Consider the following 13,118-nt stretch of genomic DNA (forward strand, 5'->3'; position numbering starts at 1 on the left):
AAAGATGGTTCCAACACTAAATTGACTTATAGATTTTATGGACCCTATAGGATTTTAAAGAGTGGGTGACTTGGCATATTGGTTAGCACTTCTCTCATGTATCAAGATTCACAATGCCTTCCATGTGAAACAATCGAATACCTTTATTAGATCTACTATGGACTATGTTCACAAGCTTCCACCCATAAGTGAGGATATCATTCAATATGTGATTAAAAAGGTCATTGACCAACGAGACAAGCAGCCTAGATAAAAATCAATCAAAGAATATTTAATCAAATGACAAGGATTACCATTGGAAGAAGTTTCTTCAAGACCAACTCGAGTAATAGAGGAGTTCCCTTACCTCAAGGAAGCAATCTTAGTTGAAGACTAATCATTTATGGCCCAATTCTGGCTCAAATAGATTACAAACAACTCCTTGTTTTAAAGTAGATTTTATTAAATATTATGAATAACAAGCAACAGTATACATATACTGAAAGTATTCAAAAAAGAGTTCTATTTTGAAGTTTAGTACACCTAAAAGAAGCTTTGCAAAAAGTTGTACCAAATTTACCACAATGTAGATCTACGACAGACAACATATTATTCCACATGTAGATCTAATTTGGCAAAAAATTCATGATCAAGTTTTTAACTTTCTCATTCCTCGCTAATGTATACAAAATACTTGATCATAACTCCTTTATTTATTCAATTTTCTTGGACTTTCATGAATTCATCCTTCGTAATAGTTGAAAGTGTAGCACTCTATTTTGCTCTGTATCATACATTGTAATAAGTTCCAATTTTAGTTTTTGGAAACAAAAATATTCAAGTATCAATAGAACCTAAGAGGTTGAAAATTATAATAATAATGTGTAGAATACTAGCTACACTTGTTGGTATATAAAGTGTATGAGACTTTTATTTCTTACCATTCACTTAATACAAAGTCTCTCCAACTTACATCTTTATCTTAACTTCCATGACTTCTCACATCTCTTTCTCGACTCTCTCCTTGTTAAGACTTTGTCCTTTGCACTCTTCCCTGGCTCACTCTTTTACAATATGAATTAACAAAATTTATATCAAAGATATATGATTCTTGCATTTCTTGTGGTTGTGAAGGATTTGATGCCTCGAAGCCTAAAGGCTATGGAAGCAGCTGTACCTTTAGAGAAGTTCAATCAGTCCACTCAAACCACATTCCTCAAATGTTCGTGGATTTGATCTAAGATCTGCACCTGGTTTGTGGCCGAACGCATTATGAAGTGTGTCTGTATTGGCTAGGCAAAACCACCTTACAATGAGGTCGTCACTGAAACCACTCAAGGACTTGCATGTCGTGGTTTTGATTTTTCAGCTTCTAACACAACTGTCGCGTTACTTCTAACCTGCATGTGCCAAGTGCCAAGTGATTTCACGTGGTATCTGCCAATGTTTTACTTCTTGATTCAATCCACTTCACCATTCACGTCAAGAAGGCAGTTTGAACTGGATTTTCACTCCAACGGGACTTAGGTTTTGCTACGCATGATAAAGTTTGATGCATGCAATCTGCCCATTAATTTACTTGTACCCCTTGACTGCCATGAAAGCTGCAATAGTGCTGCCTTCTCCATCACAGCAGGAATTTAATACAAAGACACATCTCTGCAGTTCGTCCAAATCAAGTTTCCAATATCAAAAACGAGAATTCCAAGGCCTCTCCAAACTATCAAAAGACCACCTTGTGGAACTCTAGCTCAAAACTCAAACAAAATTGCATTGCAAAGAACGTACTGTGCTTTGCAATAAACACTACAACAGTAATTACAGATAAGCTTTTACAGCATAAAAAACATGCATCCATGTCATCACTGATGCATACGTCCAGCTTCTCTCTTATCCGCACCACCTGGGATGCATGGTCTCCATGTAATCCAAAAGCTTTGCACTCCCCATGCTCCATACTCTGCCCTTAGTGACTTCAGCCCACTCCTTCAATGCTTTAATAATCATGAAGACCAAGAGAAATATCCTCGAAGTTCCGAAAGCCAAGACCAGATGCCTTTTCTCCACACTTTTGGATCCAGAGTGATAAAAAATCACAAATGAATAATAAAAGAATGAATTATCTCTGATAACCAGAAGAAGATAAATATTTCACAGAGAGCCATCCACTTGATCAGCTGTCCTCCACTTGAGAATGAAACACGAAGCTCGGAAAAGAAGTTGTAATATCCCTGTAAAGGCATTGCTGTTAAATTAAAACAATTATTCAAACGTAGCAAGAAGTAGATTAAAATCTATCACCTATCACCAACAGTTTCCCTGAGCAAAACTGCCAACAAAGTCCCAGACAAGTGCATGTACATCCAATTCTTTCCAGGAGTTACAACGAACAAAACCAAATGAACTGAACAAAATAACTAACTGTCACATTTACTCCTGCTATGAAGAAGTCTTACTTTAAGTAATGAAGAGTCATATTCTTCAGTAAAGAAGGATGCTGCTGGACCAAATTCTTCCATTCTTCTTTGTCAATCTTCCCATCTTGCTTCAAATCAGCCTCTTCAAACGTCTGGAAGAAGAATCTAATCAACCTCAATCCTTTGTACCATAAACATCTGAATATGAATCAACTGCTTCATAAAATTTCTGGATAAGTTAGAGAACAACAACATTGCTAAAGAAACTAGAACTTAACTTGTGGAGAACTGAAATAGAAAATTTGTCAGCAGGAACATGCCAAGGACTGAAGACAAGATGGAAGTCTGAGAAGAAGAGCAAGGTTTAAAAGTAAATGCCTATTTTACTCATGAAAACAGGCAAGTAACAACTTTCTTGTGAGGAATTTTGCAAGGACCCGGAGCTTCTTGACAGCAAGTACAACTACTCAACAATTCTATAGCATTCGTTTCCTTATCCACTGTACAGACTCCTGTGTTGCTGATCACAGGACTTTCAAAAACTAACAAACATTAAGGTCAATTTTGGTCCATGTTTGGAAGCCTGAGCATTCTCCTTTAGAAGGCCCATGATACCATTGTTGTAGGGCCCAAGTAGTGCAAAGGCATGTTTACGTGAAATGATTTATCACATTCTCAGACAATAGCAAGGCCATTTATTTATTCAGCCCCTTCCCATTCTTGAAGCCACCACTTATCCAGGTTTCTAAGCTTTAGAACTGCAGAAAGCTCAGTCTCCCAACCCTTGTAAACGTGTCCTTTCACTGCCTCCATATTGTTGGATGCACCAGCATGAACAGGCACTTGAAGAGCAAAGTGTTCACTTAATGCAATAAATCACTTTCCTGTTCTTAGGTTGGGATTCACTGATTGCATATTAGAATTTAAATTGGTATACACCACATGATGACTCAATGACCAGGAAAGGCTAAGGTAGCACACAAGCACAAACGAATCCTTATTCCCATGAACAGTTCTTTGCCCACTAACTGCAAGGGAGTCTGAACATGTATGGATGCAGCATTCACATGTTGGAAATTTGAAAAAAAGTAACAGAGCTTGAGCACTAAGAAGATTATAAGATAGTCATAAACTTTGCGAAGTGGGCCTAAATGTTTTAAGCCACTCAACATGGCACTCATCAAACTTGTGGGAGCTTTCGCTCAACCGCCAAGACCCGCGGACCGCTTATTCTTTCAAGCGTTTCAAGCGAGCTCTAATGGCTCTCTCTCACCTAACCGACGCATCGTCGATCCTACGAGTGTAGTGAGCTTACTTTGATGCTCGATCGAGTACCCTCCTCTCTCTTGCACTCCGGTAGCTCCACGATCCTTGATGCTAGCGCAAGCATCCTCAAGCCTCCTCCATCTCCAAGCTCCATCCTCCATAGCCGCGCGCGCAAGAGAAGAGAAGGGAAGAGAAGAGAAGAAGAGGAGAGGAGGTGGTGAAGAGCTTCACCCTCTTGATCTCTCACCCTCACACACACTCACTCCCTCACACTCACACTCCCTCTCTCAAAAGCACACACAAGTAAGAATGAGAGAAGAGAAGAAGAAGATGACTTCTTTTGCCACACACCAAAGAATTAGCTTCTCATTCATTTTTCAACTTTATATACAAAACTCTAAATCCCTTTCCGGCGGTCATCCCTTTTCCTTTTTTACATAGCCGGCCGTAGCCTAAGCCCTCTTTCCCATTTCCCACCATTCTAATTTACCCTATTCCCACTAATGTATACACTTTGAACAGGAGTGAGCCTGGCACTCTTTTACACAAATTTGGGAGCGCTCCCATATTTTAATGGTGTGCCTTTTCCTCTTTTATTGCCGTGGCCCAACACCGAAGCCTCTTGAGAGTCATGTCCGCATATTTGAATTTTTCAAGGATTGGTTGCCAGTCAAGGCGCCTTTTTTGCTCTTTTTCCTTCTTCCAGTTTCCGCTCCTCTGTGCTGCGGTAACGTGGTCGGAAACATGGTAACATTACCCCCCTCCTAGCCAAGTGCCAGTCCCATGGCACTGCGGTGGGACAAGGTTAGCGAGTCATGTCCGCATATTTGAATTTTTCAAGGATTGGTTGCCAGTCAAGGCGCCTTTTTTGCTCTTTTTCCTTCTTCTAGTTTCCGCTCCTCTGTGCTGCGGTAACGTGGTCGGAAACATGGTAACATTACCCCCCTCCTAGCCAAGTGCCAGTCCCATGGCACTGCGGTGGGACAAGGTTAGCACGTTAGGTCGGCTGGTAGGCGGAACATGTAGGTGGGTGGTTAGGGATGATGACCCGGAGCGAGTCCGGCGTATGGTAAGCTCCATGGAGACACTCGGCATCTGTCACACGGTTGTAGCCCGTCGTCTTGTGAGTAGGAGAAGCGCTTGAAACAATCCAATGATGGTGTGGGGGAATTTACTCTGGTAAAAACCCCTTGAACTCAGTTTGGCATGAACCCCTTGGCTTTGATTGCAGATTTGTGCCTTGGATCTGAAGGTCCTCGGGCCAGATTTGTGCCTTGGATCTGAAGGTCCTCGGGCCTTCTGAATTAGTGCAGTTAAGACTCCTCCGTAGCCGATGAAAGAGGCCTTGGAGGAGGCTTTCTTCCTTTCCGTCACCTAAGAAGCAGGAGAATCTCCTGTTGGTGCACTTTCCGGGGCTAGTGCTTTGGCCACTTGATCGAATAGTCTTCCGCACGTAGCCATTCCAATCCACCTCATCTAGAGTGTGGGCCGCTACATTCTCCAGCATGGGCACACTAATCCGATGCATTAAGGAGTTGTATCGTTGGCTGGAGAAGAGCACGTGCACCAACTTGGCCTGCAGCATGGCGTCAGTGTTGGGGATGTCTTGGATGCTTATGCCGTCGTTTGTAAGTACCTCTTCCTTCTTCATTTTTAGCAAGGCGTAAACATCCCTTTTTTGCCGCCTTTCTATCCTAAGTGCCAATCCCAGAGCTTTTTCCACCAGGAATGGGTCCAGTCGGACCGGTACCTTCTTTGCGCCCTCTCCTCGGCCTTCTGTTACAGTGCCCGCTTCTTGGTACGAATTGTATGTCCTGAAGAATTCCACGCATTTGAAGTGATCAAGCTCCTGCGATAATTTTTCAATATATTTTGACAAGTTGCACTGTTCCACCACCCTTCTGGCTGCCTCCTCCTTCGCCACCACATCTCCGATGTTGTGGATGGTTCAGAACTTCAGCTGGCCGAAGGCGCGGTTTTGCAATCGGATGCAATATAGCTCTCTTTCCTCGTCAGTGAATGGGAGTCGATGGGCGCGGTCTTGCTGCGACATTTTCTGCTCCTGCCACAATTCATAACTTCCGTTAGTGTTTTCCATATAGCACTTTGCTGTTTTTAAACTCTTAACTGAATTTTTGGAAGCCATTTTTCTCATACTAATGCTTATGTCTTTCACTACTTTTACTTTACCATACCTCATTTTTATTCATTTCCTATCTAATTCCTTCCACCGTATTTCCCACTTTTCTTTTTACCGGGTTTCCCACGTACATACCACCTTTCTTCCGGCTGATAGAAGAATCCTTCCTAGGATTGGGAGTTAAAGGGTGGCGTTGGTGCTATTGGGGTAGGAATTTGCGTGTGAAGAAGCCACGTGTAGAATCGTGGGTTGTATTCCATTTGCGCATGACAATCGAGAGCAGCCGGTTGGATAGAGACCTGGGAGATGTAGGTCAAGACATCATGAAAGAGATCCCCAGTATTAAGGCGGTTGGCGACATGTAATTCCTCTTTGGTGAGGAATTGGTCAATATAGGGGTGGGCGAGCACATGGTCGTCCAATTGCTGATTGCAGGTGATGGCCAAAACCCTAAATGAGATGGGTGCCACATAAGTGGGGTCGTACTCAATGGTTTTAATTGCCCTGGTTTTAATTGCCCTGCGTTGCTTAGCATTGGTCATTATTCGGCAACCTTTTTTCTCCCATTGGATTCGCAGAGCAAACCATTGCTGTAAGAACGTGGAGGGCGAGCTTGCCATCTCCATGAGCTCGTGCATCTCGTGTTCAGGAACAGAGCGGGGAGGCTTTCGATATGAAGTGACTAGGCGTCTGAGTGTCATGAAGGAAAATACAACATTAATATTTGCACCTTGGATTAATTCCAGCCCTTTGTAAATTTAGCCCTAGCCTATGTATACATGTGTGAACAGCCCTTAAGTTTGGAAGAGGGTTAGAATAAAAGGGACTAGAGGCCAAAGGCAAGACATCTTTTGATCATTCAATAATCTTGGCTTTACCATTTTCTTGGAGTTAGCTTCTTCTTAGCCTATGAAGCACTCAGCCATGGCCGTCATGTATTCTTGAATCCCCAACCATTAATACATAATGAGGATGTCTCGGTGCAATAGATTTGTTAATTCTTTGTTGTAGCTTAGTTAATTTTCAATTTCAGTTAGATTTCATTCCATGGTTGATTGCTTTCATTACATTGGTATCGAAGCCATAGCTTAGATCCTTGCAGAAGTTATTTTCAAGTACTAGATTCAGTTTCCTAGGCTAGAGAGAGCAAACCATAGTTAGGAATTTGAGTGACAGGACTTGACAGGACATGAAGGCGTCAAACCGGAGTTACATGTGAAAGTCTGCTACAAACAGGGATGAAGATGGTGATTCTTGGCATTAATAATGGAAGAAATGGAGGGCTCCAGCCAAAATAGCAGGACGAGGGTGGCATCAAAATCTACGCCTACCCTTCGAGGGTACGCCATATAAGTAGGGTCGTTCCGCTCGAACGGCAAGGTATTACAAAAAGCCATCCAGGCGAGCATGCTTATGTCGCATACTCGTCTCCTCCACAGGGGTTGATCCCTATAGTTTTGTACAGTGTAGGGGATCTCAAAAACTTTATCGTGCCAGTAGTCGGCCGCTTCGGTGCCCCAAGAGGTTGGGGTCTTTTCCTGCTCTTCCAGCCATCTTTTCTCCAGCCGGCCACCGACCACGATCACCTCATCCATCACTTTGAGGGGCAGGACCCTCCGCAGACTGTTGGGTAGGAGGAAACTGAAGGAGAATGGCTCCTTTGCTAGTTCCTGCACCTCCCACACCACCAGTTCTGTATGGAATCCTGCCCGGAGATCATCTGGGCACGGAGGGAGAGGCGCGGACGGTAGCACGGCTGGTTTGGCTCTCAGCTTTTGTCTAGCCTCCTCCACCAGTTTTTTTCGCCTTTCTTTAGAGATGGCTTTTCTTTCTGCAGCTGGGTCTGCTTGTGGTGAATCTTGGGCCTGTGGCAAGGGGGGTTGTGGGACCACATCTTCCCTGAAGCGATTCACATCGATTTCCAGCTCGGCTTCTTCCCCCTGCCGTTCTACGTGCACTGCTTCCTCCTCGAACCCGAGGGCATCTATTTCCTAGGGGGTTAGGCCGGCTCTCGTTAGGTATTTCCGATGTTCCTCCAGACTCAGCCTCACCTCCGCCGGCAGTGGTGGCATCTGTAGTCCAGCATGTAGAGCTCTTCTCGCCATGCCAAGCTTCCTCTGTACTGCTTCCAGCGACTCTCCTTGTACTGTGTGGGTGGCGTCCAAGATGGTGTCGAGGAAGATCTTTTGTTGAGCGCTGAAGGCCACTTGGGCTGCCTCTGCCTTGCTCTCCGCAATGATTTTCTCTTTTTCTGTTAAAGCAAGGCGGCGCGCCAGTGTCTTTACCCTTCTCTCGTTATGCGCGGCCCACTCCTCTGCCCTCTTGTTCATCACTTCCAGACCTTCCCCTTGTCTCAAGGTCAACATCATGATTTTCTGTCCATAATCCTCTAGTTCCCTGACCAGCCTCTCTTATTCTTGTCGTTCAGAGGTCAACTGATCTGTTAGGCGCTTGAGCTCCTCCTCCTGCTCCTCCATGCCTCGTTGCCTTTCTTCGTCCCTAGCACTCAGCTCCTCCCTGAGTGCATCCACCTTAGCAGCTTTTGCAGCAAGCTCCTGGTACTGCCCTATGAGAAGCTTGTGCCCTCTTTGCATGTTTACTAACTCTTGCTTCTCATTCTCGAGTAACTGCCTCCAATGTTCCTCCCTCTCATCCCTAGCCTTCAGTTCCTGTTTCAGCTCTGCAATTTCATGCTGTTGCAAGGCTACCATTCTTGTCTTGTCCAACTGGAAGGCGGCCATGGTTTCCTTCTCGGCTGCCAACTCAGCCACGGCTGTTTTGCGTTCCTCCTTCGCTCTCTCCAACTAGAAGAGTAGCTCGGCGACGTATTCGTCGTAATTAGCCGGTGGCATCATCGTTGCGTGAATAGGCGAGGTGGAGGCTTCGACTTTTTGCTTTTTGGGTTCCTGTCTGGACTCTGCATCTGCGGCTGGCCTTTTCTGTCATGTGGCCATAGTTTCCGTGCTCCGTCCCTGGCCCATTTCTTTGTTGATAAAATACTGCATCCACGCCACAAAATTCGACACATCTGCGCTGGTGGGGATGGTGGGGGTGACAGTGGTGAATTCCGCGGGAGATACCAGGAGGGTAGGGATCGGATGAAGCAGAGCCTTGCCTTTGCCTTCGGAGACTGGGGGTGGCACGAATTCTAGCACCTGTGTGCTGGATCCAGGCCCCTTCTCTCTGCATGGGCTTAGGTTCCTTAGTTCGTCCGCTCGGCACTGCTGTTCGATGGACCGTCGTGTGGCCTCCGCCAGGTCCTCCTCCTCTTTCCTTCGCAACTCCTCCTCTTCTTCCTCCACTTTCCTCTTCCTTTCCTCCTGCCTTTTCTTCTGCTCCTGCTTTTTCCCTTTTTGTTCTTTTTCCCTCCTTTTCTCTGCTTCAGCTTCTTGTTTGGATGCCTCCTTGGCTTTCTGCAACTCCTCACTTTCCCTCTGCTCCTGCTTTTTCATCCTCTCTCTCTCTTTTGCTTCTTTCAGGGATTCCTTCTTTGCCCTTTCCAAGTCCTCTCTTTCTTTCTTCCTGCCTTCATCACCCTTTTTCTTCCCCTGCGCCGCCTTTTTCTTCGTTGACCTGATTGCCCTCTTACTAGTTGGTCATTCCCCTTCTTCTGTTTCTGTTCTATCGGTGGACCTGTCTTTGTCCTGTCGAGGGAGCGACTTCTCCGGCGTTTCTCCTTCTCCCTCCTCCGGCTCTTGTGCTGCCTTTACTGCCTTCTGAATTAGTGCAGTTAAGACTCCTCCGTAGCTGATGAAAGAGGCCTTGGAGGAGGCTTTCTTCCTTTCCGTCACCTAAGAAGCAGGAGAATCTCCTGTTGGTGCACTTTCCGGGGCTAGTGCTTTGGCCACTTGATCGAATAGTCTTCCGCACGTAGCCATTCCAATCCACCTCATCTAGAGTGTGGGCCGCTACATTCTCCAGCATGGGCACACTAATCCGATGCATTAAGGAGTTGTATCGTTGGCTGGAGAAGAGCACGTGCACCAACTTGGCCTGCAGCATGGCGTCAGTGTTGGGGATGTCTTGGATGCTTATGCCGTCGTTTGTAAGTACCTCTTCCTTCTTCATTTTTAGCAAGGCGTAAACATCCCTTTTTTGCCGCCTTTCTATCCTAAGTGCCAATCCCAGAGCTTTTTCCACCAGGAATGGGTCCAGTCGGACCGGTACCTTCTTTGCGCCCTCTCCTCGGCCTTCTGTTACAGTGCCCGCTTCTTGGTACGAATTGTATGTCCTGAAGAATTCCACGCATTTGAAGTGATCAAGCTCCTGCGATAATTTTTCAATATATTTTGACAGGTTGCACTGTTCCACCACCCTTCTGGCTGCCTCCTCCTTCGCCACCACATCTCCGATGTTGTGGATGGTTCAGAACTTCAGCTGGCCGAAGGCGCGGTTTTGCAATCGGATGCAATATAGCTCTCTTTCCTCGTCAGTGAATGGGAGTCGATGGGCGCGGTCTTGCTGCGACATTTTCTGCTCCTGCCACAATTCATAACTTCCGTTAGTGTTTTCCATATAGCACTTTGCTGTTTTTAAACTCTTAACTGAATTTTTGGAAGCCATTTTTCTCATACTAATGCTTATGTCTTTCACTACTTTTACTTTACCATACCTCATTTTTATTCATTTCCTATCTAATTCCTTCCACCGTATTTCCCACTTTTCTTTTTACCGGGTTTCCCACGTACATACCACCTTTCTTCCGGCTGATAGAAGAATCCTTCCTAGGATTGGGAGTTAAAGGGTGGCGTTGGTGCTATTGGGGTAGGAATTTGCGTGTGAAGAAGCCACGTGTAGAATCGTGGGTTGTATTCCATTTGCGCATGACAATCGAGAGCAGCCGGTTGGATAGAGACCTGGGAGATGTAGGTCAAGACATCATGAAAGAGATCCCCAGTATTAAGGCGGTTGGCGACATGTAATTCCTCTTTGGTGAGGAATTGGTCAATATAGGGGTGGGCGAGCACATGGTCGTCCAATTGCTGATTGCAGGTGATGGCCAAAACCCTAAATGAGATGGGTGCCACATAAGTGGGGTCGTACTCAATGGTTTTAATTGCCCTGGTTTTAATTGCCCTGCGTTGCTTAGCATTGGTCATTATTCGGCAACCTTTTTTCTCCCATTGGATTCGCAGAGCAAACCATTGCTGTAAGAACGTGGAGGGCGAGCTTGCCATCTCCATGAGCTCGTGCATCTCGTGTTCAGGAACAAAGCGGGGAGGCTTTCGATATGAAGTGACTAGGCGTCTGAGTGTCATAAAGGAAAATACAACATTAATATTTGCACCTTGGATTAATTCCAGCCCTTTGTAAATTTAGCCCTAGCCTATGTATACATGTGTGAACAGCCCTTAAGTTTGGAAGAGGGTTAGAATAAAAGAGACTAGAGACCAAAGGCAAGACATCTTTTGATCATTCAATAATCTTGGCTTTACCATTTTCTTGGAGTTAGCTTCTTCTTAGCCTATGAAGCACTCAGCCATGGCCGTCATGTATTCTTGAATCCCCAACCATTAATACATAATGAGGATGTCTTGGTGCAATAGATTTGTTAATTCTTTGTTGTAGCTTAGTTAATTTTCAATTTCAGTTAGATTTCATTCCATGGTTGATTGCTTTCATTACATTGGTATCGAAGCCATAGCTTAGATCCTTGCAGAAGTTATTTTCAAGTACTAGATTCAGTTTCCTAGGCTAGAGAGAGCAAACCATAGTTAGGAATTTGAGTGACAGGACTTGACAGGACATGAAGGCGTCAAACCGGAGTTACATGTGAAAGTCTGCTACAAACAGGGATGAAGATGGTGATTCTTGGCATTAATAATGGAAGAAATGGAGGGCTCCAGCCAAAATAGCAGGACGTGATCAAGATCTGAGCCAAAAATTGGGGTAAGTGGACAAACTAATGGTTACAGGACACTTTGACTGTGGTTACTTTTGAGAAGGAAGGGTTTCTTCTTCTCTTTCCTCATTCCTTCAAGCTGCCATACAAACTGCCATGGACATTTCTTCTCAGATCTTCTTCCCACGACCTCTAATGCTCAAATGGCTTATGTAAGAGTGTAGTATGGGTCTTAAGCTACCTATTGAGTACCTACATGCTTCATATCCACCACGTTTTCATCACGTGATGTAAGAGGATGTACAGCAGCAGTTTGCGCTGTTTTTACAGCCCCCCCCCCCCCCCTTCTTGATCAGCAAACGTGAGGCAATCAGAGCTTGTACTCTTCATGGGATGATCAAATGAAGTGCAACTATGAGTATACATCATCTTCTACTTGATCTTTCACTCCTTTTGGAAGGTGGGAGCTTTCTCAAATCTTAGGTATGGAGTTTTATGACAGTTTTGGACAGCACTCGAATTTCTTAAATTTCTTCATCAAGATCAAAGGGTTTTTGCTCTATTAAACTCCCTGAGGCTTCTACATACATCCTACTACCAACAATGATTGATCTTGAAGCTTGAAGCTTTGATGGAGCTTGGATATGGAGATTGCAAACTCTATGTATAACAGTTTGGGACAGCATTAAAGATTCCTGAAATTTTTAAAGCAATTCATGGGGCTTTTGTGGGCAAAGCACCTCTGAAGCTTCCTCAACCATTTTCCCTCAAGAATCCATCAACATTGACTGACATTGAAGGAGATTGAAGCCAATGGAGGTCTAGGTGTTCAATGGACAGCATGAAGCTTTCATGCCATTAAATTTTGGCATTCCCTCTCAAATTTCGGGATCTCTTGAACACATTGAAGGCCTCTCTATTACCTATTGCAACCTACTTCAAGTAGAGAAGGTAATTGGTCTTCATCAACCCTCATTTGGAGCATTCATGGAGTCATGGAGCTTTCATGGGATTAATGAAGCTGAAGCTTATCAAGGAAGGGATTATTCTTGAAAATTGAAGATCTCTTGGACTGATTTTAGAAGGATTATCAAGCTCAACTCACCTATGTCAAGCATTATGGATCGAAGGTCATTCCATCAACAATACTCTTCTCCAATCAATCAAATGAGGTACTCTAATCACTCTTAATTTCTCTTTACATCCAATTGCTGATCTCATTTCCAATTGTTGAAGAGAAATAAGAGGATTAATGAAGCTTTCATTCATAGCTTAATGCATTACATGAAGCCTATAGGTTATGTCAGTCATTGTCTTTATTAAACCTCTTCAATTTACTGAAATGGCCATCTCTAAATGTCTCAAACTTTTCCTTAAAGAATGAGCATTACCCATCTACTTTCATTCACTGAAATCAGTAATTTCTTGAGCTTCATTACTCAATCTTTATTGCCTAACCCTGACATGAAATTGA

The 13,118-nt window shown here is 44.3% G+C and overlaps 1 protein-coding gene across 7 annotated transcripts in view; it reads right to left on the bottom strand.

The window, feature by feature from the left end:
• Nucleotides 1-1,588: 1,588 nt before the first annotated feature.
• Nucleotides 1,589-13,118, bottom strand: part of LOC148015611 (calcineurin B-like protein 3) — a 101,356-nt gene continuing 89,826 nt past the window's right edge. For 5 of the 7 annotated variants that reach the window (XM_087665657.1, XM_087665654.1, XM_087665655.1 and 2 more), the window contains 2 exons: nucleotides 2,436-2,548; nucleotides 1,589-2,210 (listed from right to left, as the gene is read on the bottom strand). In XM_087665657.1, coding sequence (XP_087521783.1) covers nucleotides 2,153-2,210; nucleotides 2,436-2,548 — 171 coding nt within the window. In that variant the 3' untranslated portion in view covers nucleotides 1,589-2,152. Of the gene's footprint in view, nucleotides 2,211-2,435; nucleotides 2,610-2,673; nucleotides 2,742-13,118 lie in introns of those variants that run through there. The other 2 variants (XR_015688398.1, XM_087665658.1) reach the window with 2 other exon arrangements.

The sequence above is a fragment of the Lygodium microphyllum genome, chromosome 24 (assembly GCF_053477565.2).
Source record: "Lygodium microphyllum isolate KBCC chromosome 24, Lygodium_microphyllum_v1.1.10, whole genome shotgun sequence".
Classification (NCBI taxonomy): domain Eukaryota; kingdom Viridiplantae; phylum Streptophyta; class Polypodiopsida; order Schizaeales; family Lygodiaceae; genus Lygodium; species Lygodium microphyllum.